Source organism: Leopardus geoffroyi, chromosome C3, assembly GCF_018350155.1.
Source record: "Leopardus geoffroyi isolate Oge1 chromosome C3, O.geoffroyi_Oge1_pat1.0, whole genome shotgun sequence".
Taxonomy (NCBI): domain Eukaryota; kingdom Metazoa; phylum Chordata; class Mammalia; order Carnivora; family Felidae; genus Leopardus; species Leopardus geoffroyi.
Window position 1 is genome coordinate 135,005,360 of NC_059338.1, and position 15,541 is coordinate 135,020,900.

At 38.0% G+C, this 15,541-nt stretch overlaps 1 protein-coding gene across 1 annotated transcript in view; it reads right to left on the minus strand.

Annotated features, from left to right (window-relative positions):
• The window catches only part of CC3H8orf34 (chromosome C3 C8orf34 homolog), a 405,008-nt gene that overhangs the window by 284,167 nt on the left and 105,300 nt on the right, over positions 1-15,541 (minus strand). The window contains 1 exon segment of the mRNA XM_045454994.1: positions 3,812-3,840. Coding sequence (XP_045310950.1) covers positions 3,812-3,840 — 29 coding nt within the window.

The following is a 15,541-nucleotide window of genomic DNA, read 5'->3' on the forward strand; positions in this document are numbered from 1 at the left end:
TTTTGAAGGATGAATTGGAATGGTAGCAGACTGAAGAATTAGATACAGATTGGAAAGGTAATATCATCTGAACTTGAATAGTGGCTGTGAGGCAAAATGATAGCTCCCTCAGAACATCCATATCCTAACCCCCAAACCTTTGAATATCTTACATTACATGGCAAGAGGGACTTAGCATGATTAAAGTTAAAAATGTTAAGATTCAATTACTCAGATTAGCTAGGTGGCCCCAACCTAATCACATGATCCCCCAGAAGCAGGAAGCTTTTTCTGGCTACAGTCAAAGATAGATGAGATGTTGCTGGTTTTGAAGAGGCAGGAAAAGGGCCACGCACCAAGAAATAGAGCAGCCTACAGAAGCTGGAAAATGTAAGGAAACATATTTTCTTCAGAAACTCAGGAAGGAATGCAGCCCTACAACACCTTGATTTTAGCCTAGGGAGACTTGTGTTGAACTTCTAAACTATAGAACCATTAGATAATAAATATGCATTATTTTAATTTGTTACAGCAGCAATAGAAAACCAATACATTGGCTAAGGAAAGGACAAAACTGATGAATAAGAAGTTGTTAGAATTCCCACAACTAAAAATAAAAGCCTTAAAAATAACATCAGCCTCTGTTATTAGTGTTTCCATTTAAAGTAAAATTAGGGGCGCCTGGGTGGCGCAGTCGGTTAAGTGTCCGACTTCACCCAGGTCACGATCTCGCGGTCCGTGAGTTCGAGCCCCGCGTCGGGCTCTGGGCTGATGGCTCAGAGCCTGGAGCCTGTTTCCAATTCTGTGTCTCCCTCTCTCTCTCTGCCCCTCCCCCATTCATGCTCTGTCTCTCTCTGTCCCAAAAATAAATAAACGTTGAAAAAAAAAATTAAAAATAAATAAATAAATAAAAAATAAAGTAAAATTAATCATTCAAAACTAACTTTAGAAATTGCAAAAAAAAATCATTTCAATGAAATTATGAGTGAATATAATTGGAATATGAGAGTAAAGGAACGGTACTTTAAAAAGGTTAAGAAAAACAGATCTTTAGCAAGCCCCCAAAGTTATTAATGAAGATTAAAAGGAAAAAGCTGAATTGATTTTTATTATTACATTTAAGACACAGGTGTCAGGTCAACACAAATTGTAAGTAATTCTATTTGGGTTTTTTTATACCTGCCTGAGATTCACATTTTCTTATTGAGAAAAATACAGGACTGTGAGCTTCATGGTCAGCAGAGAACGCTATGGGGCCAACTCTCTCCTCAACCAAGGCTGCTTTCCAGGCAGGCAAAGGATGGTGTCTGTGGCTCTGGCAGCCTGTATTTGCCTTTTATTACCTGGTACTCTTAAGAAAAAATGGGTATGAGAGTGGTAACAATTTCTTTGTACTGACATCAATATTTTTTAAGTAAAAGCTTATTTATGACAATTGTTGACATCTTCTTGATAAAAATTAAAAATAATAAATGTGCAATAAATTTCAGCCATTTCTATGAAGTCTTCTAAAACAGGAATGTCTGGTAAGTAAATAAAAATTATCAGTCTATACAATTTAGTTAAACAGAAACTCTCTCTCCTAAGAGAGAGGGTTTGGGGTGAAGCTATATCCAGAGCATGATACTAACCAAGTGACATGGCATCCACTGAGGGCGAGGGTGAAATCTATTTTCAGTTCAAAGAACAATTAGTACATTCTTTAGCTCACCAAAAAAGGTGTAGACACAGCCCCACTGCTAGTCAGAACCCGGAAGAAAGGAAGGATGAGGGCCACGCAGAACCACACAAAGCTAATTTATGACTCAGGCAGCCAGGGCTTTGCAGAATATATTGGAAGGAACAAATGAACCTAGAAATAGAGATGATGGCTTTGTACTTAAAGTGAACGAATAAAGGAGCACGGATTATGTAATTTCTGCAAGTTGTAAGGAAGGTCATGGTGTAAGAGGGAGACCAGCATGGGCCAAAGACAATGATGGACACACAGAGGAAGAAGACTAGAAAAGCAGGACAAAGCGAGAAGATCACATCTGCCACTTTTTCTACTTGCTATTGTTTAGAGTCAAGATCTAGTTTTGCATAGAGTTTGTATAGATATAAATTAATTTTTTTTATAAATTTATTTATTTTGAGAGAGAGAGAGAGAAGCGGGCGTGAGCAGGGGAGGGGCACAGAGAGAGAGAAAGAGAGAATCCCAAACAGGCTTCGCACTCTCAGTGCACAGCCTGATGTGGGGCTTGATCTCACAAACCAGGAGATCATGACCTGAATTGAAATCAAGAGTCAGACGCTCAACCAACCGAGTCACCCAGGCACCTCAATATAAACTAATTTTTAAATATTTCAATAGTCTATTAACTTAATACTTAAAAGTATATTAATAAATTTTACCTAATATTTAATCAAACAGAAATGTATTCTTACAATACAAAATTCAAAAGGTCTAATTTTATTTGGGATAGAAGAGTACTAACTTTATTGCTTTTGTAAAAAAAATTATAATTATTACATTATAGTTCATTATTTCAAAAGGTAATGATTTATAGGACCCTATTTTTTGTATAATACTTTCTATCATTTTCTATCTATAACCATCAAATCAACTGCATTCTGTTTAGAGAGATATCTGGACCAACACTCACCAAATATTAATGGCTATTTCTAGGTGCATTCCCCTTTTCCAACTACATATCTGTTGTCAGACTTTTTTTTCAGCCAAGATAATTTATCGTAACACATGAAGTACAGAAACAGACATGAAAATCCAGAAGTTTCCAATTAAGAGATTTTCAAAAAAGTAACAAATGTAATGTTCTCACAAATATCTTGTTTTGGAAAATGAAGTATTTTTCATAAAAAATGTTATTGTTAATGTAATGGTTTTATCACTACTTTTTAAATGAAGAACATACACTGAGTTTTTAATCTCTTACATGGTAAGTATTGATAGTTATCATCTACACAAACCAAAGCTTCTTGGGGTCCTCCTCTGTCATTTGTAAGAATGTAAAGGAGTCCTGAGTCCAAAATAATGAGAACTTTTATCCCAATGACTTCTAAATGTATAACTAAATCAAGTCTCTGATGGGTAACAGCTCACATAAATATGTTTAATGGACAACTCAAAATAAACAGCCCAAAGAGAACTCCTAATGCTACTGCAATCTGCTTGATTTGCCATTTCCCCAGTCTTTCCAATTTTGGCAAATGGCACTATAGTTGACCTAGTTGCTCATCTTCCAAACCTAGGATTCATCATTGACTGATTTCTTCTATAACTCCTCACATCTGACACATTTACAAGTTCCACTGACAGTACTGTTAAAATATATTCCTAACTATATCACTTCTCACCACCTTCACAGTTATCACCCCAGCTGGGGCACCATATTCTCTTGGCATCTTGGAATTTTAAAACAAAACAAAACAAAAACCTACTGAGGAAGGTGTAGGTACAAAGGGTAGTTCTAGAAAACTACAAGTGTTTTCTATATAATAATCATCATCATATATAGAAAAAAAATTTACATAATATTATGTTTTCTTTTTTTTTTTAGTATAGTGATTTAGTGATTACAGTGATTCAGTTTTCTCTAACCAAATTCTAAAACTCTTGACTCCAAAGAATAGGTGATATATATATATATATATATATATATATATATATATATGTCGTGCAATAATTTTCATAAAAGAATCAAAGCATGTCACTGAAAGTTTTAAAAATGTTAGTACCAAATAAATTATATTTGAACACTTTATGTTTCGGAAAGTTTTTCATTTAGACAGTGGGTTAAAATGTAAATTCTACATTTTATTTTCAACTTACCTTATCGAGTTCATCTGAAATTGCAATACCTGGGATTCAAAAGAGATTTATAAAAAAGTTTTAGAAGCAGTTTTAATAACCCAATGTTAGAAACAAAAATAAAAGTTCTATTTGTAAAACTAGCACATTTTCCATTCTATTTTTTCTTTTTATTAGTGCTTCAGAATATTGAGGTACATCCTTCTCTACTAACAAAAACAAATTAGGAATTTAAGTCAACTATAACAGCATGAACTGCCCAGACAAATGCAAATGTGCAACAAAGACAAAACAAGTACCATACTGCTCGCAGATCGTTAAACGCAGAGCAAACATGCAAAGACAGGTGTGGAGATGTTGTCTGTTATAATGACCATCAAGTACAGCTTAGCTTGTTACAATTTTGTTCCTTCTTAAGAATTGATTTAGACTCCTAGAGTGATTCAATATCAAGGCAGAATAGTGGTTGGAGATCATTTATTTTAATTTCCTTATTTTACAGATGAAAACACAGACTATAGAGCATAAGGAATTTGCCCTCTATTCCCTCAGATGGACAGTTTCTTGAGTCAATGGATAAATGATTCCTCCTCACCAGTTCTCCTTCAAATAATCCACATATTTCTCATTGTACATCTCTAATTTCTCTTTACCATTCCTCTAAAATTGGTCTAAATCAGAAATGTAAAAAGTTTTAGCCCTTAATTTATTTGTGATAATAGACTCTGTTAACCCCACTCTCCTTCTTGAAATGCCTCTCTTTTCTATTCTCTTTGTCTTCTTCACAAGAATCCTCTTTTTTGGGGAGGGGGGAGTCCTTCTCTGAAATGCCTAGGGTTCTTTGCTGAGGTGTCTTTTCTTTTCACTTAATACACTTCCCGTGGTAATCTAATGTATACAACTGACACTTTTATTTCTCTCTATGGTGATGACTAGTGAATCTTTATCACCAGCATAGATCTTCTTCCTGAGCTACTTGCTGAATCCTTGTGGGCATTTCAATTTCAATATGTCAGGCTAAGGACATCCTCCCCCCATTGCCTCACTTCTCCTTTTTTTGAACAATGGTGTGCCTATGGCTGAACATGGGTACTCTGGCCACGTACTATAGCAGGAATATCTAGCCCTCAGGTTTGGGGCCTAGGGTAAAGGGAAGCTGGTGTCCAATCCCAGTGTGGAATGAGCCAAGAGACAAGGAAAGTTCTCAGGTTTGAAGTCAAAGGAAACACAGAGAAAATAAAAACAGGTTGAAGCCAAAATCAGCGACTATAAAGCCCAAGAAAGAATGAGTTGGGTTGGAAAAGAGAACCTGAAAACAGTAATAAGAAAATGTCTGAGTATAAATCTCCCCACCCAATCAGGTACAGAATGTCTGTACAGGGTACTTTGTTGGTTTGCTATATATTATCTCTCTCTCTGTGGACCTAATAAATCAATTATACACAAAGTAGAAAAAGATGCCCTACTTCATCTGAGTAAATGGTACGACTCTTCCCCCTGTAGATAAAACGAGAATCACAGGTATATTTGAGACACATTCTCCGTAGCAATACTCTATGAAATTCTTTTTTCATAAGGTTATTGGTAACAGGTCCCAGAATAAAAGTCAAACTAGCTAAATAGGAAACTTCATTTGGGAAAGGAATTATGCCTCTAACTGTTCCAAGTGTGTGGTCTCACATATTTTGTTAAAATATCTATTATTATATTTTCCTAACATTTACATATTTTGATGACTTTGCCTAAGAAATTATCTAGACAAACCTCTATTATACATGTAATTCTTTCCACTATTACTTATATCAAATTGCGTTAGGGTATTTTTCATTTTACATTATTTTATTTTCAATCAAAGCTTAAACTGATTAAAAGCAGTTGGAAGAATGTTAAAGAAATGTTCCTTTTCAGAAGCATGAAGTCCTAATGAGAACAGTATCTATTGAGGAGCCAGGATTTTCCTCCTAGTTCCTAGAAGAGCATTCACACCTATTCCCTGAGAGGAGACTAACCACTTTGTGGTACATCCTTCTCTACTAACAAAAACAAATTAGGAATTTAAGTCAACTACAGCATGAACTGCCTGGACAATGCAAATGTGCAACAAAAACAAAACAAGTAAACATACTGCTTGTAGATCGCTAAATGCAGAGCAAACATGCAAAGACAGGTGTAGAGACGCTGTCTTTATGTTATAATGACAATCAAGTACAGCTTAGCCATTTCATTAACTCTTAAAATCCATTATATTTTAAGTTATATTTTATAAGTTCACAGAAACTGAGAAGCAGGGGGCACAGAAAATATACAAGAAGAACTATAGTGCGTTGCTACAATCTGTTGCAAGGAAAGAAGGCTCAGGGTTTGACTATGGGTGGGTAGTGGCTGGGATACACGGTCTTCCTAAAACTCAAACTGAAACCTTAAAGGAAACGTTGTCCTATCAGAGTAGCCAAAGAGGCTTGGCTTAGGGTAGCAATGGTGTGCAACTTATAGAAGTGGGCTGCCTGTAAGAAACTGGGGAGAATGAGTTCCTGCAGAACTAAGCTTCTCTTCTGGATAAAGAGACAGGCAAGGGCTCCCACAGCCATGTCAGAGGTGGTTTCCTGATTCTGCTGTAGTGCAAACCTATCTGGATGGAGTCCCTTTGTGTCCTTCAACTCATGGGCATTTCCATTTATTCAAATCTCCAAAGAGGTCTCAGTGGTATCAGAAATTTATGTTAAAACACAGTTCTCACATTACCAAATTTGAGTTCTGCTCTCTCAAGGAAACGACAGCTATCTGCTTTACCAAGATGTTCATCTTCCCAGGTATCAGCTTAGCCCTACGGTTCAAATTCAGTTGTAGTTACAAGAAATGGAAGTAGCAACTTTTCAGAAGTCATTAAAGCTTAGTCAGTGTATTTCATTTCCTAACAGTAGGTCAGAAAATTCTCATGGTATGAAATGGAACTAGGTATTTCTCCAAAAATTTTTCCCTATGGAAAAAAAATCCCAAACTGGACCAAAATGGCTTGTGAGAACCAATTCTGCACAATTCTTCCTAACTCCTCATTCAGTAATGTCACACTGATAGCCTGAAATTAGCCATGGTGGGAGTATTTACACCCTGGAGATTGGCAAATGTTACAAATAGGGATTATTCTTAGAGTTAGCATCCCAGCACACCCCTGAGTATAATGGTGGTTATTGTGTTAAATATATGGTAAATGTTAAATATGGTAAATAGTGTTAAAGCAAATACCTGTGTAAGTATCACACATATCAACAAACAGAACATTACTGATACTCCAGACCTACCCCTGACCATCTGTCAATTAAAACACTCTTTAAGTAGGGTTGCCTGGGTGGCTCAGTCAGTTAAGCGCCTGACTTCGGCTCAGGTAATGATCTCAAGGTTCTTGAGTTCGGGCCCCACGTCGGGCTCTGTGCTGGCAGCTCAGCGCCTGGAGCCTGCTTCTGATTCTGTGTCTCCCTCCCCTCAGCTCCTCCCCTGCTCACACTCTGTCTTCTCTCAAAAATAAATAAAAATTAAAAACATTTTTAAACACTCTTTAGATAGGCTGCTGACTGCTTTTAGAGCAAAGGGAATTCCTGCTACCAACTGAGGGATTCTATCTTCAATTTGGTTACTAAAGAACCAAGTTGGAAAACTTTTCTGTAAGGAGCTAAATCGTAAATATTGCAGGATTTTCAAGTTACGTGTGGTCTATGTAATATCCTTCTTCTTTTAAACAATGTTTAAAAATGTAAGAAACATGCTTAGCTTACGGGCCACAAAAACAGACCACAGGCTAGATCTGGATCCTTGGTCAGAGTTTGAGGGAGTCTTGCTCTAGAAGCACATGCCAATTTTTATCCTTCATTATTGGCTCCACCAGTCTTCAAAGGACATTTCTAAACCTTAAGAGTTTTCATCAGGCCCCTACCCATCTCCTCACTGTAAAGGACTTTCTCACTATAAAGGACTTCAACTTCTAATATCCTGAAAAATTTGAAACTATCAGATTTAAACTCCTTAGAAGTTCTGACCCATCCTCCCCAAGCCATTTACATTGTTCTCTCTAATCGCAGAGGACGATATGTTCTCTCTCCTAAGAAGCCCAATTTCCACACCTGTTTCTTGACTCTGTCCTCATCTACTCTCTCTGGGATTTGCTTCATCTATTATCTTCCTTCTCTGTCCTGAATCTGCAAGTTCTTTCTTTTGGTTTCCTCTGATCACCCTACAACCCATTACATAAAACCCATTACACCCACACACATATTCTGTTATCTCCCCTCTTCCCTGTCTGTCTCTTTCTCTCTCTCTGTCTCTCATAGACACATGCACACATGTGCATGAAACTAAAGGAAACCAAACCAAAATAACTCAAAATCCTAACATCCTTGACTTTCCTCCACTATAATGTTCTCTTTCACACCTTTTCTTTTCTCATCAAAACTTTTCAAAGTGTTTATACTCCTTGTATCTCTTCCTTACTGTCCATTAACCCTTCCTTCCCCTACATACTAGCCTCTCCTTCCACTATTCTCTTGAAACGTCTGTATACACATCCTGATCATGTAATCATATGGAACACTTTCTACTACAAAAAGATATCCTATTTTATTTCACTTTATGAAGCCAGTACATCTTAATCACAGAAAAATATAGAAGACATAATACGGGGAAAAAGGAAAACAAGACTCCATTCACAGACAACTAATGATAACAGCTGGTTATGAATTCTTTCAAATAATTTTGTACACATGTACAGGCATACATATAAATACTGTATGTCTATATAGGCATATATATGATAAAATTAAAACAAAACATACACACTTTTGTTACCTGCTTTTTATTTAAAGCATATCTAACCATATTTTATATTGCTATTTTCTACATCATTTTTAATGGCTATACAGTGTACCATTGTGTGAATGCACCATGATTTCTTTATCCATTTCTCTAATAATAAAAAATATTTAATTTCCAATTTTTCACTATTATGAGTCTCACAGCAGTGAACGATGGAAGTAGAGCTTGAAGACAGCAGCACACAATTTGGAATATATTTCCATCTTTTTCTTATAAACTTGTCTGCCACTTCAGACACCTCGGTTTCCTGAAATACTTTCCCCCTTTGATTTTTATGAAAACATTCTAGCTTGGTTTTCATTCCACCCTTTCCATTCTTCTCAGCTAAATCACTTGTCTACTTATATCTCAAATGCTGATGGTGTATGTTGGTGCTTGTCTTTGTCTATGCACTGAAGATCCCCTCATCCTTATCCCTAACCAAGTATCTCCAAATAGGCAACTTTTATATGTATGTGCTTGTCTGCTGGGACCAGAGAAGAGCTATCCACAACACCTGGATGTGCCTTCTGTATCTGAAACCGGGGTGTGAAACAATACTCCTCCTTCACACCCAAACCTTATTTGAGGTAGAGACAGCACCCAGTCACCTTGATGATAAACAAAACCAAAACAGAAAACAAATTCTTATTTGAGCTAGAGACAGCACCAGGCACCTTGATTGTAAACAAAACCAAAAACTAAAACACTTTCTTCTCTCTTTATGTGCACCCTTCCTTCATAAGAACCAAAAACTGTTAGTCATATAATAATCCACATTTTCTTAAGTCCATTCTCTCTTTTCTATCCCGTGGCTTTTTTGGGCTTTTTTCATCTCATCTTTGCCTTGAGGCAGGAACCATAATCACTGTCCCAGAGTGATTATTCAAAAGCATGGGATGGCGGTTGCTTACAAGATCCCTGTAGCATAGAAGCCCCCACCCCCTGACTCCCCTGCCACCTAGACTTCCTTCTTCATTGCCTTTTTTACTTGCTTTATCCTTTGTGTATCAACAGTATAAAACTTTCCTCTTACACACATGCCTCCCTCCCCATGATATATCTTCACTCTCCTTTCACCCTAGCTTTACCATTTCATCCTTCTAGACTCCATTCAGATACAGTTTCCATCAGGTTGGCCCTAAACCCCTTTGTTGGAGGCTCTTTGATGCTCCCATAAGCTCCCGTAAGGTGCCTTTTACAAGGCTTTGAAATCCTGCTTCTCACACCTATCTCTCTTACTAACCAGTGAACTTGAGGTCTGGGTGCACATGTGAGCCATCTTGTACCCCCACAGGCATGTATGAGGACCAGATGAATCCGTGCAGCAATGAATGGATAAACAACTGCTGCGTTATCTGCTTCCTTCTCACTCCCAGGCTGTCATTCTCCAACTCCTCAGGCTGTTTGTCAGGCAAGACTTTCTGGGTATGTTCATGATTAACAAACTAAAAAAGTCATTTGTTATTTTTTTCTTGGCTGAGTCCAGACTGCTATTATCAGTCACGGAACATAAATATCTGTCTTCCGTCCTCTCAGCAGCTGGGTTCTTTTCCGTGGCAAAGTTCCAGCCAGTGTTTCTCATGAACTGCAATCTATAGACTGATGTCTGGATGGACTAAAGATACTCATCCTATTGCTGCTTCACTTCAGGGAAAAATGCTAAGAGCAGCAAAAGCCTTAGGCTCAGAAAATGCTGGAAGCCCTGCTACCCTGGAAACAGAACTTTGCTAAGGAAAAGATTCTACTGACCAATGTCATACAATAGGGAGCTTTTAGTTTGTTATTTACCTACTTACTTACCTATTTATTTTTAAGCGTAACTCCTTCAATAGATAAGCACAAATAGCAAGTAAGTGTGTTCAGAGAAAAATATAGAAGCACAAAAAGGGGGCACCAAATCCAGTCCAGGAAGGACAGCAACAGTAATTCATTTTGGAAGAAATGATATTTAAGCTGAGCCTAGAGAGAGGAATAGGATTTAGCTTGGCTGAAATGGAATCTATAGAGAGAAGTGACGGTGACATTTCAGGGTACAGGGACAACATAAGCAAAAATGTGAAATAGAGGACCTTCAACAAGTGTGAAAAACTCCTGTGTCGCTGGTGCATAAATGGCTAGACGATAAGCCTTGAAAGATGATACAGGAGACCGGGTCAGATCAAGTGGCACATTCTATGAGGTTTTAAGGAAACACTGAATATCTGCAAGAACTTGGTGTCAGGTTTTCACTTTAGATCCATCACACTGATCACAGCAAGGGACTGGAGGAACTAAGAAACAAGAGTGTGGGCAAGACTGGTTGTTCATTCCTCAAGCCATTTCTGTATTTCTCCTGCACCCACAAGCTAGACTACATTTCCCAGCCTCACAGCTAGTTGTGCAATGTGGTCAGAGGGAATGCACTACACTTTTGCCTCTAGGCTTCAGATCTACTTCTCCCTTCTGCAGGACCGTTGGAGGCCATGTACTGAAGATTGCAGAGTAACAGGAGGGAAGTAGTCTGCATCCCTACCACACCACACTGAACTACTTTTTGAGGGGAAAATACTTATGTTGTATTCAGCCACAGAGATTCTGGCCATGAGATTCCCCTAACACAGGTTATGCAATCCAGCCAGCCACTAGCTCAGTAAGGGCAGGGACTGCATCTGTTTTTCTCCATCACGGGGCAGGAATGAAATGAAACAAAACAGAATGTGTTAAATGGATAAACCAGTGATTTGGTCAGTGATGTTGAGAGTATGAACTAGGGGTAGAGAAGAGAATCAAACCCAAGACAGAGGGAAGATGAGCAAGATTTAGTAATTAATTACTCACGAACAGTTAGGAAGAGAAAGGAATCTGTAAGATTCCAGTCTGTGAGAACTGGAAAGTGATGGTGCTGTCACCTAAGAAGAAGCATAAGGAAGAAAAGCCATGTTTGAAGAGAGGTGTATGATCTACTTAGACACACTGAATTTTGCGCGGCAGTGGGATATCCGAATGGAGATAGGCTTCAAACATTTTCCACGAAGTGTAAACAGTCTGGATGGGAAATATACTCAATTGAGTTAGCTGTGTGGGGCTGACCATTGTAACTGTGAGGGAGGATGACAATGGAAACAGAACATTTGAGAGAACAAAGGATGATTTGTGGGAATAGCATTCAAAGGGGCCAGGAAGACAGAGGAGTGCCGGAGTGAAACCTGTAAGAAATGGTGTGAAGGGCATCCGAGAACATCAAATGAGGGCCTGGGCCCAGAAAGCAGATCTGAGAGTCTGAAGACAGACAGAATAATCAATGGTGTTAAAAGTACCAGAGCAATTTTGTAAGATGAGGACTGGAAAAGGGTTCATTCAGTTTGACCATCTGGGTTCAACTGGTGACCACAGTGAGAAAGGTTTCAATAGAATGATAGGTGCAATCACAGAGCCACATTGAGGGGAGAAAGGAGGAGAAACAAGCAGAGATAATGAGTGTTCATCATTTCTTTTGAAAATTTGTATCAAAGAGGAAGAAGAAATTCTGACGTCTTGAGGTGGTAACTCAAACTCAAGAGAAGATTTTTCATGGGTGTTTGTTTTTAACATTAATTACAGCTGTGGTATCCAATGGTAGCCACTCATCATGTGGCTGCTGAATATTCGAAATGTGGCTAGTTCAAACTGAGATGTGACGTAAACTAAAATTCACAACTAATTTTGAAGACCTGGTATGAAAAAAAAATCCCAATAATAATTTTAATATGGAATACAAGTTTAATGGATAACTTAGATACACTGGGCTAAATAAAATATTTTATTAAAATTAACTTTACAGGTTTCTTTTTGCTTTATTGTAATGTGCCTGTTTGAAAATATAAAATGTAATGTGGCTCACATTACATTTCTGTTGGGCCATGCTCAGCTGGAGCATGTTACAGGATATTAGGGATAAGGAGTAATACACTTATAATATATGTGGTAGGCAGAATTCTAAGATGGTCCCCAAGGTACACAATTGTGTACTCCTTTCTCTTTGAGTCTGCATGGTGGGACTATAAATATGAATACGAAAGGATATCATTCTCATGATTTGGCTACTAACTGGTTCAGTGAGTAAATCAGAAGAGACATTATCTTGGATGGCCCTGACCTAGTCAAATGAGCCTTTTAAAAGAAGGCCAAGCTTTAGAGAGATGCTCCTCAGTGCATTCAAAGAAGTAGTTGTGAACTACATTACCAGAAGATCACAAAGCAAGAACCTGAGAATGGCCTCTGTTTCTAAGAGCAATTCCCGGCCAATAGCCAATGAGAAAACAGAGATCTTAGTACTACAACAGCAAGGACTAAATTTGGCCAATGACCTGAATGAGCACAGAAAGAGACCCCGAAGCCTCAGGTGAGATCGCAGCACCAACCAGCACCTTAATTTCAGCTTACCTAGACGCAGAGTAGAGGACTCAACTAACCTATGCCTGTACTCCCGAGCCACAGAAACTATAAGGCAGTAAATTGGTATTTTTTAAAAGCCATTAAGTTTGTGGTCATCTGTGACACGGTAATAAAAATATAATATCTAATATTTAATTAGCAATTATTATGTATCATAATTAATCATAATTAATGATACATATTGCAATTTTACAGAAAAGGTAATTGAGACACAGAGAAGTTAAGAAATTTTCCCAGCATCGTAAAACCAGTATCAGTGGGACTGGAATTAGAAAGAGTTCCACATACAGAAAAGACAAAGTGATTAATGGGAATCAGATCTCAGAGGACTGGGAAGGAAATGGGATCAAGATCATGGGTGGAAAGCTTAGCCTTAAACAAGAGGAACAACTCCTCCATTGAGAAGGACAGGATAGATGTGGATGTATTTTCGTATGCAGATGGGTAGAGGGGAACACATTTTACACATTTTACAATTAAGTTTTTCTATGAAGCTGGAGGCAAGCTAATTGCTAAAACAGTGAGGCAGGGAATAAATATGGGTGTGAAGATTACTGTGTGGGTTTTTCATAGTTCAGAAGAGTGGAGAAAGGGAGGGACTGACCAAGATAAGTAACAGTGCTGAAAATCAAGAATCTAGATGTAGGGTTCAGCTGGACCCTGCCATTTTTCCTTGGAGCTCTCAGCCTTACTGGTGAAGAACCGAAGACTGCAGCACTTACGCCAAGATGGGAATTTCACACAGAGACACAGCAGAAGAATGGAAACAACAGGGAACAAGAATATTGGTGACACAAGCCCATAGTTCAGTATGGGCAGGGGAAGCAAGAAAAAAAGATGAAAAAGAATGAAGTGCAAATATACTGCAGACACTCCAATGTACTGAAGGTCACAATTCAGGAAGAACAAGAGTGAGGATAACAAAGAGCTAGAAAGAATGCAAGCAGGAGGAACCACAATCTGTAAGCCGTGAGTACATTTAACTTTGGAATATAAATTATAGATCATTAAACAAAGACTTGTGAAAACTGGAGAGGTCTTGATGGTAATCCGGGATAAATTACTTCATTTTACAAAAGAGGAAATTTGAGGAAGCAGGTCAAATGATATACTCAAACCTGGGAGGCGCCTGGGTGACTCAGTCAGTTAAGTGCCCAACTCTTGATTTTGGCTCAGGTCATGACCTCACGATCTGTGAGAGATGGATCCCCGCGCCAGGCTCTGTGCTGACAGCGCAATGCCCACTTGGGATTCCCAAGAAAAATCAGTATGAATTAACTTTGGGATATGTATTTTATTTTCTTTATATCAATACCTATAGAAAAATGCTTATATCTATACTCACATTCATATCCATATCTACATATATACCCACATTAATATCCATATGCATATATAAATATTTATTAAACAGAAATATGACCAGTCACAAGCAAAGATAAGTAGGCCCCTGTTACGTTGGGGGTGGTTGTAAGTCCATTTTCCCTTCTCTCCATTAAAGAAGAATTACAATGAATAAAGGGATGATAGAAACTGTCTTTTAGAAAAGCACAGTAATAATTGTTCTAGGCAAGAGTCACCAACGGATGCTGAAATTACTGGGTGAAAGTGTGAAAAAGAAACATTATATTTTCGAAGGCTTCATGTATCTTTCCTAAGATATTTATTAACTACAAAAAGGAACAGTATTAACTTTATAATGGTGAAAGCTGGTAGACACCACCTTAACCAACTGACTGAGGTTAGTATCACCAGTAGCATGATGATGGGCCCTAATATAATGCACTGAGAAGGATGCTGCCCTAAGGCCCTTCAATCACAGCCACTAAAAGAGACACATTATTTGGGAATGTGAAGGTCTTGTAACTTTGCAACTTCCCTATTCAAAAACAATTTTTCTCACTACTTGAAAGTCAGATGGAAACCAACACTTGAAGGAAAAGGGATGAGTCCAGGCTCTTGGATTGTGAAAGTCAGGTTTGAAGAACATTTGGAAATGCGGCAAAAGGAGGGATCCAGGAACCAAAAATCCACTATGCCTACCATATCATGACTATGCAGCATTACAAGACACTGCAAGTTTTTCTAACACATCTACCTTTTAAGGGAATCATAACATAAAGAGAGTCATAGCTATTGACTGACTTTAAGATAAAGCATTACATTGAAAGGTTTGCAAAAAGCCAGGAAAAAAAAGCATGGTACAGTTGTTACTGAAACAAAATTCCCATTTGCAAACTGAAGAGAATACCTAGTCTTTCCCGTTATTATTTAAATCCTTTCAGGAGAGAGAGAGAGAGAGAGAGAGACTGAGGAAGAGAAAGAGAGAGACAGAGAGAGAATTGAAGCCTGGATAAGCTGACAGCTGCAGAGCTGAGATAATTCTATCATTTTGAGAGATATAAATGATTTTTTGCTGTCAGTCTGAGGTAAACAACAAATACTTCCAAAATATGTCACATCTTTTGGAAAGTACAACTGAGATAAAGCAAA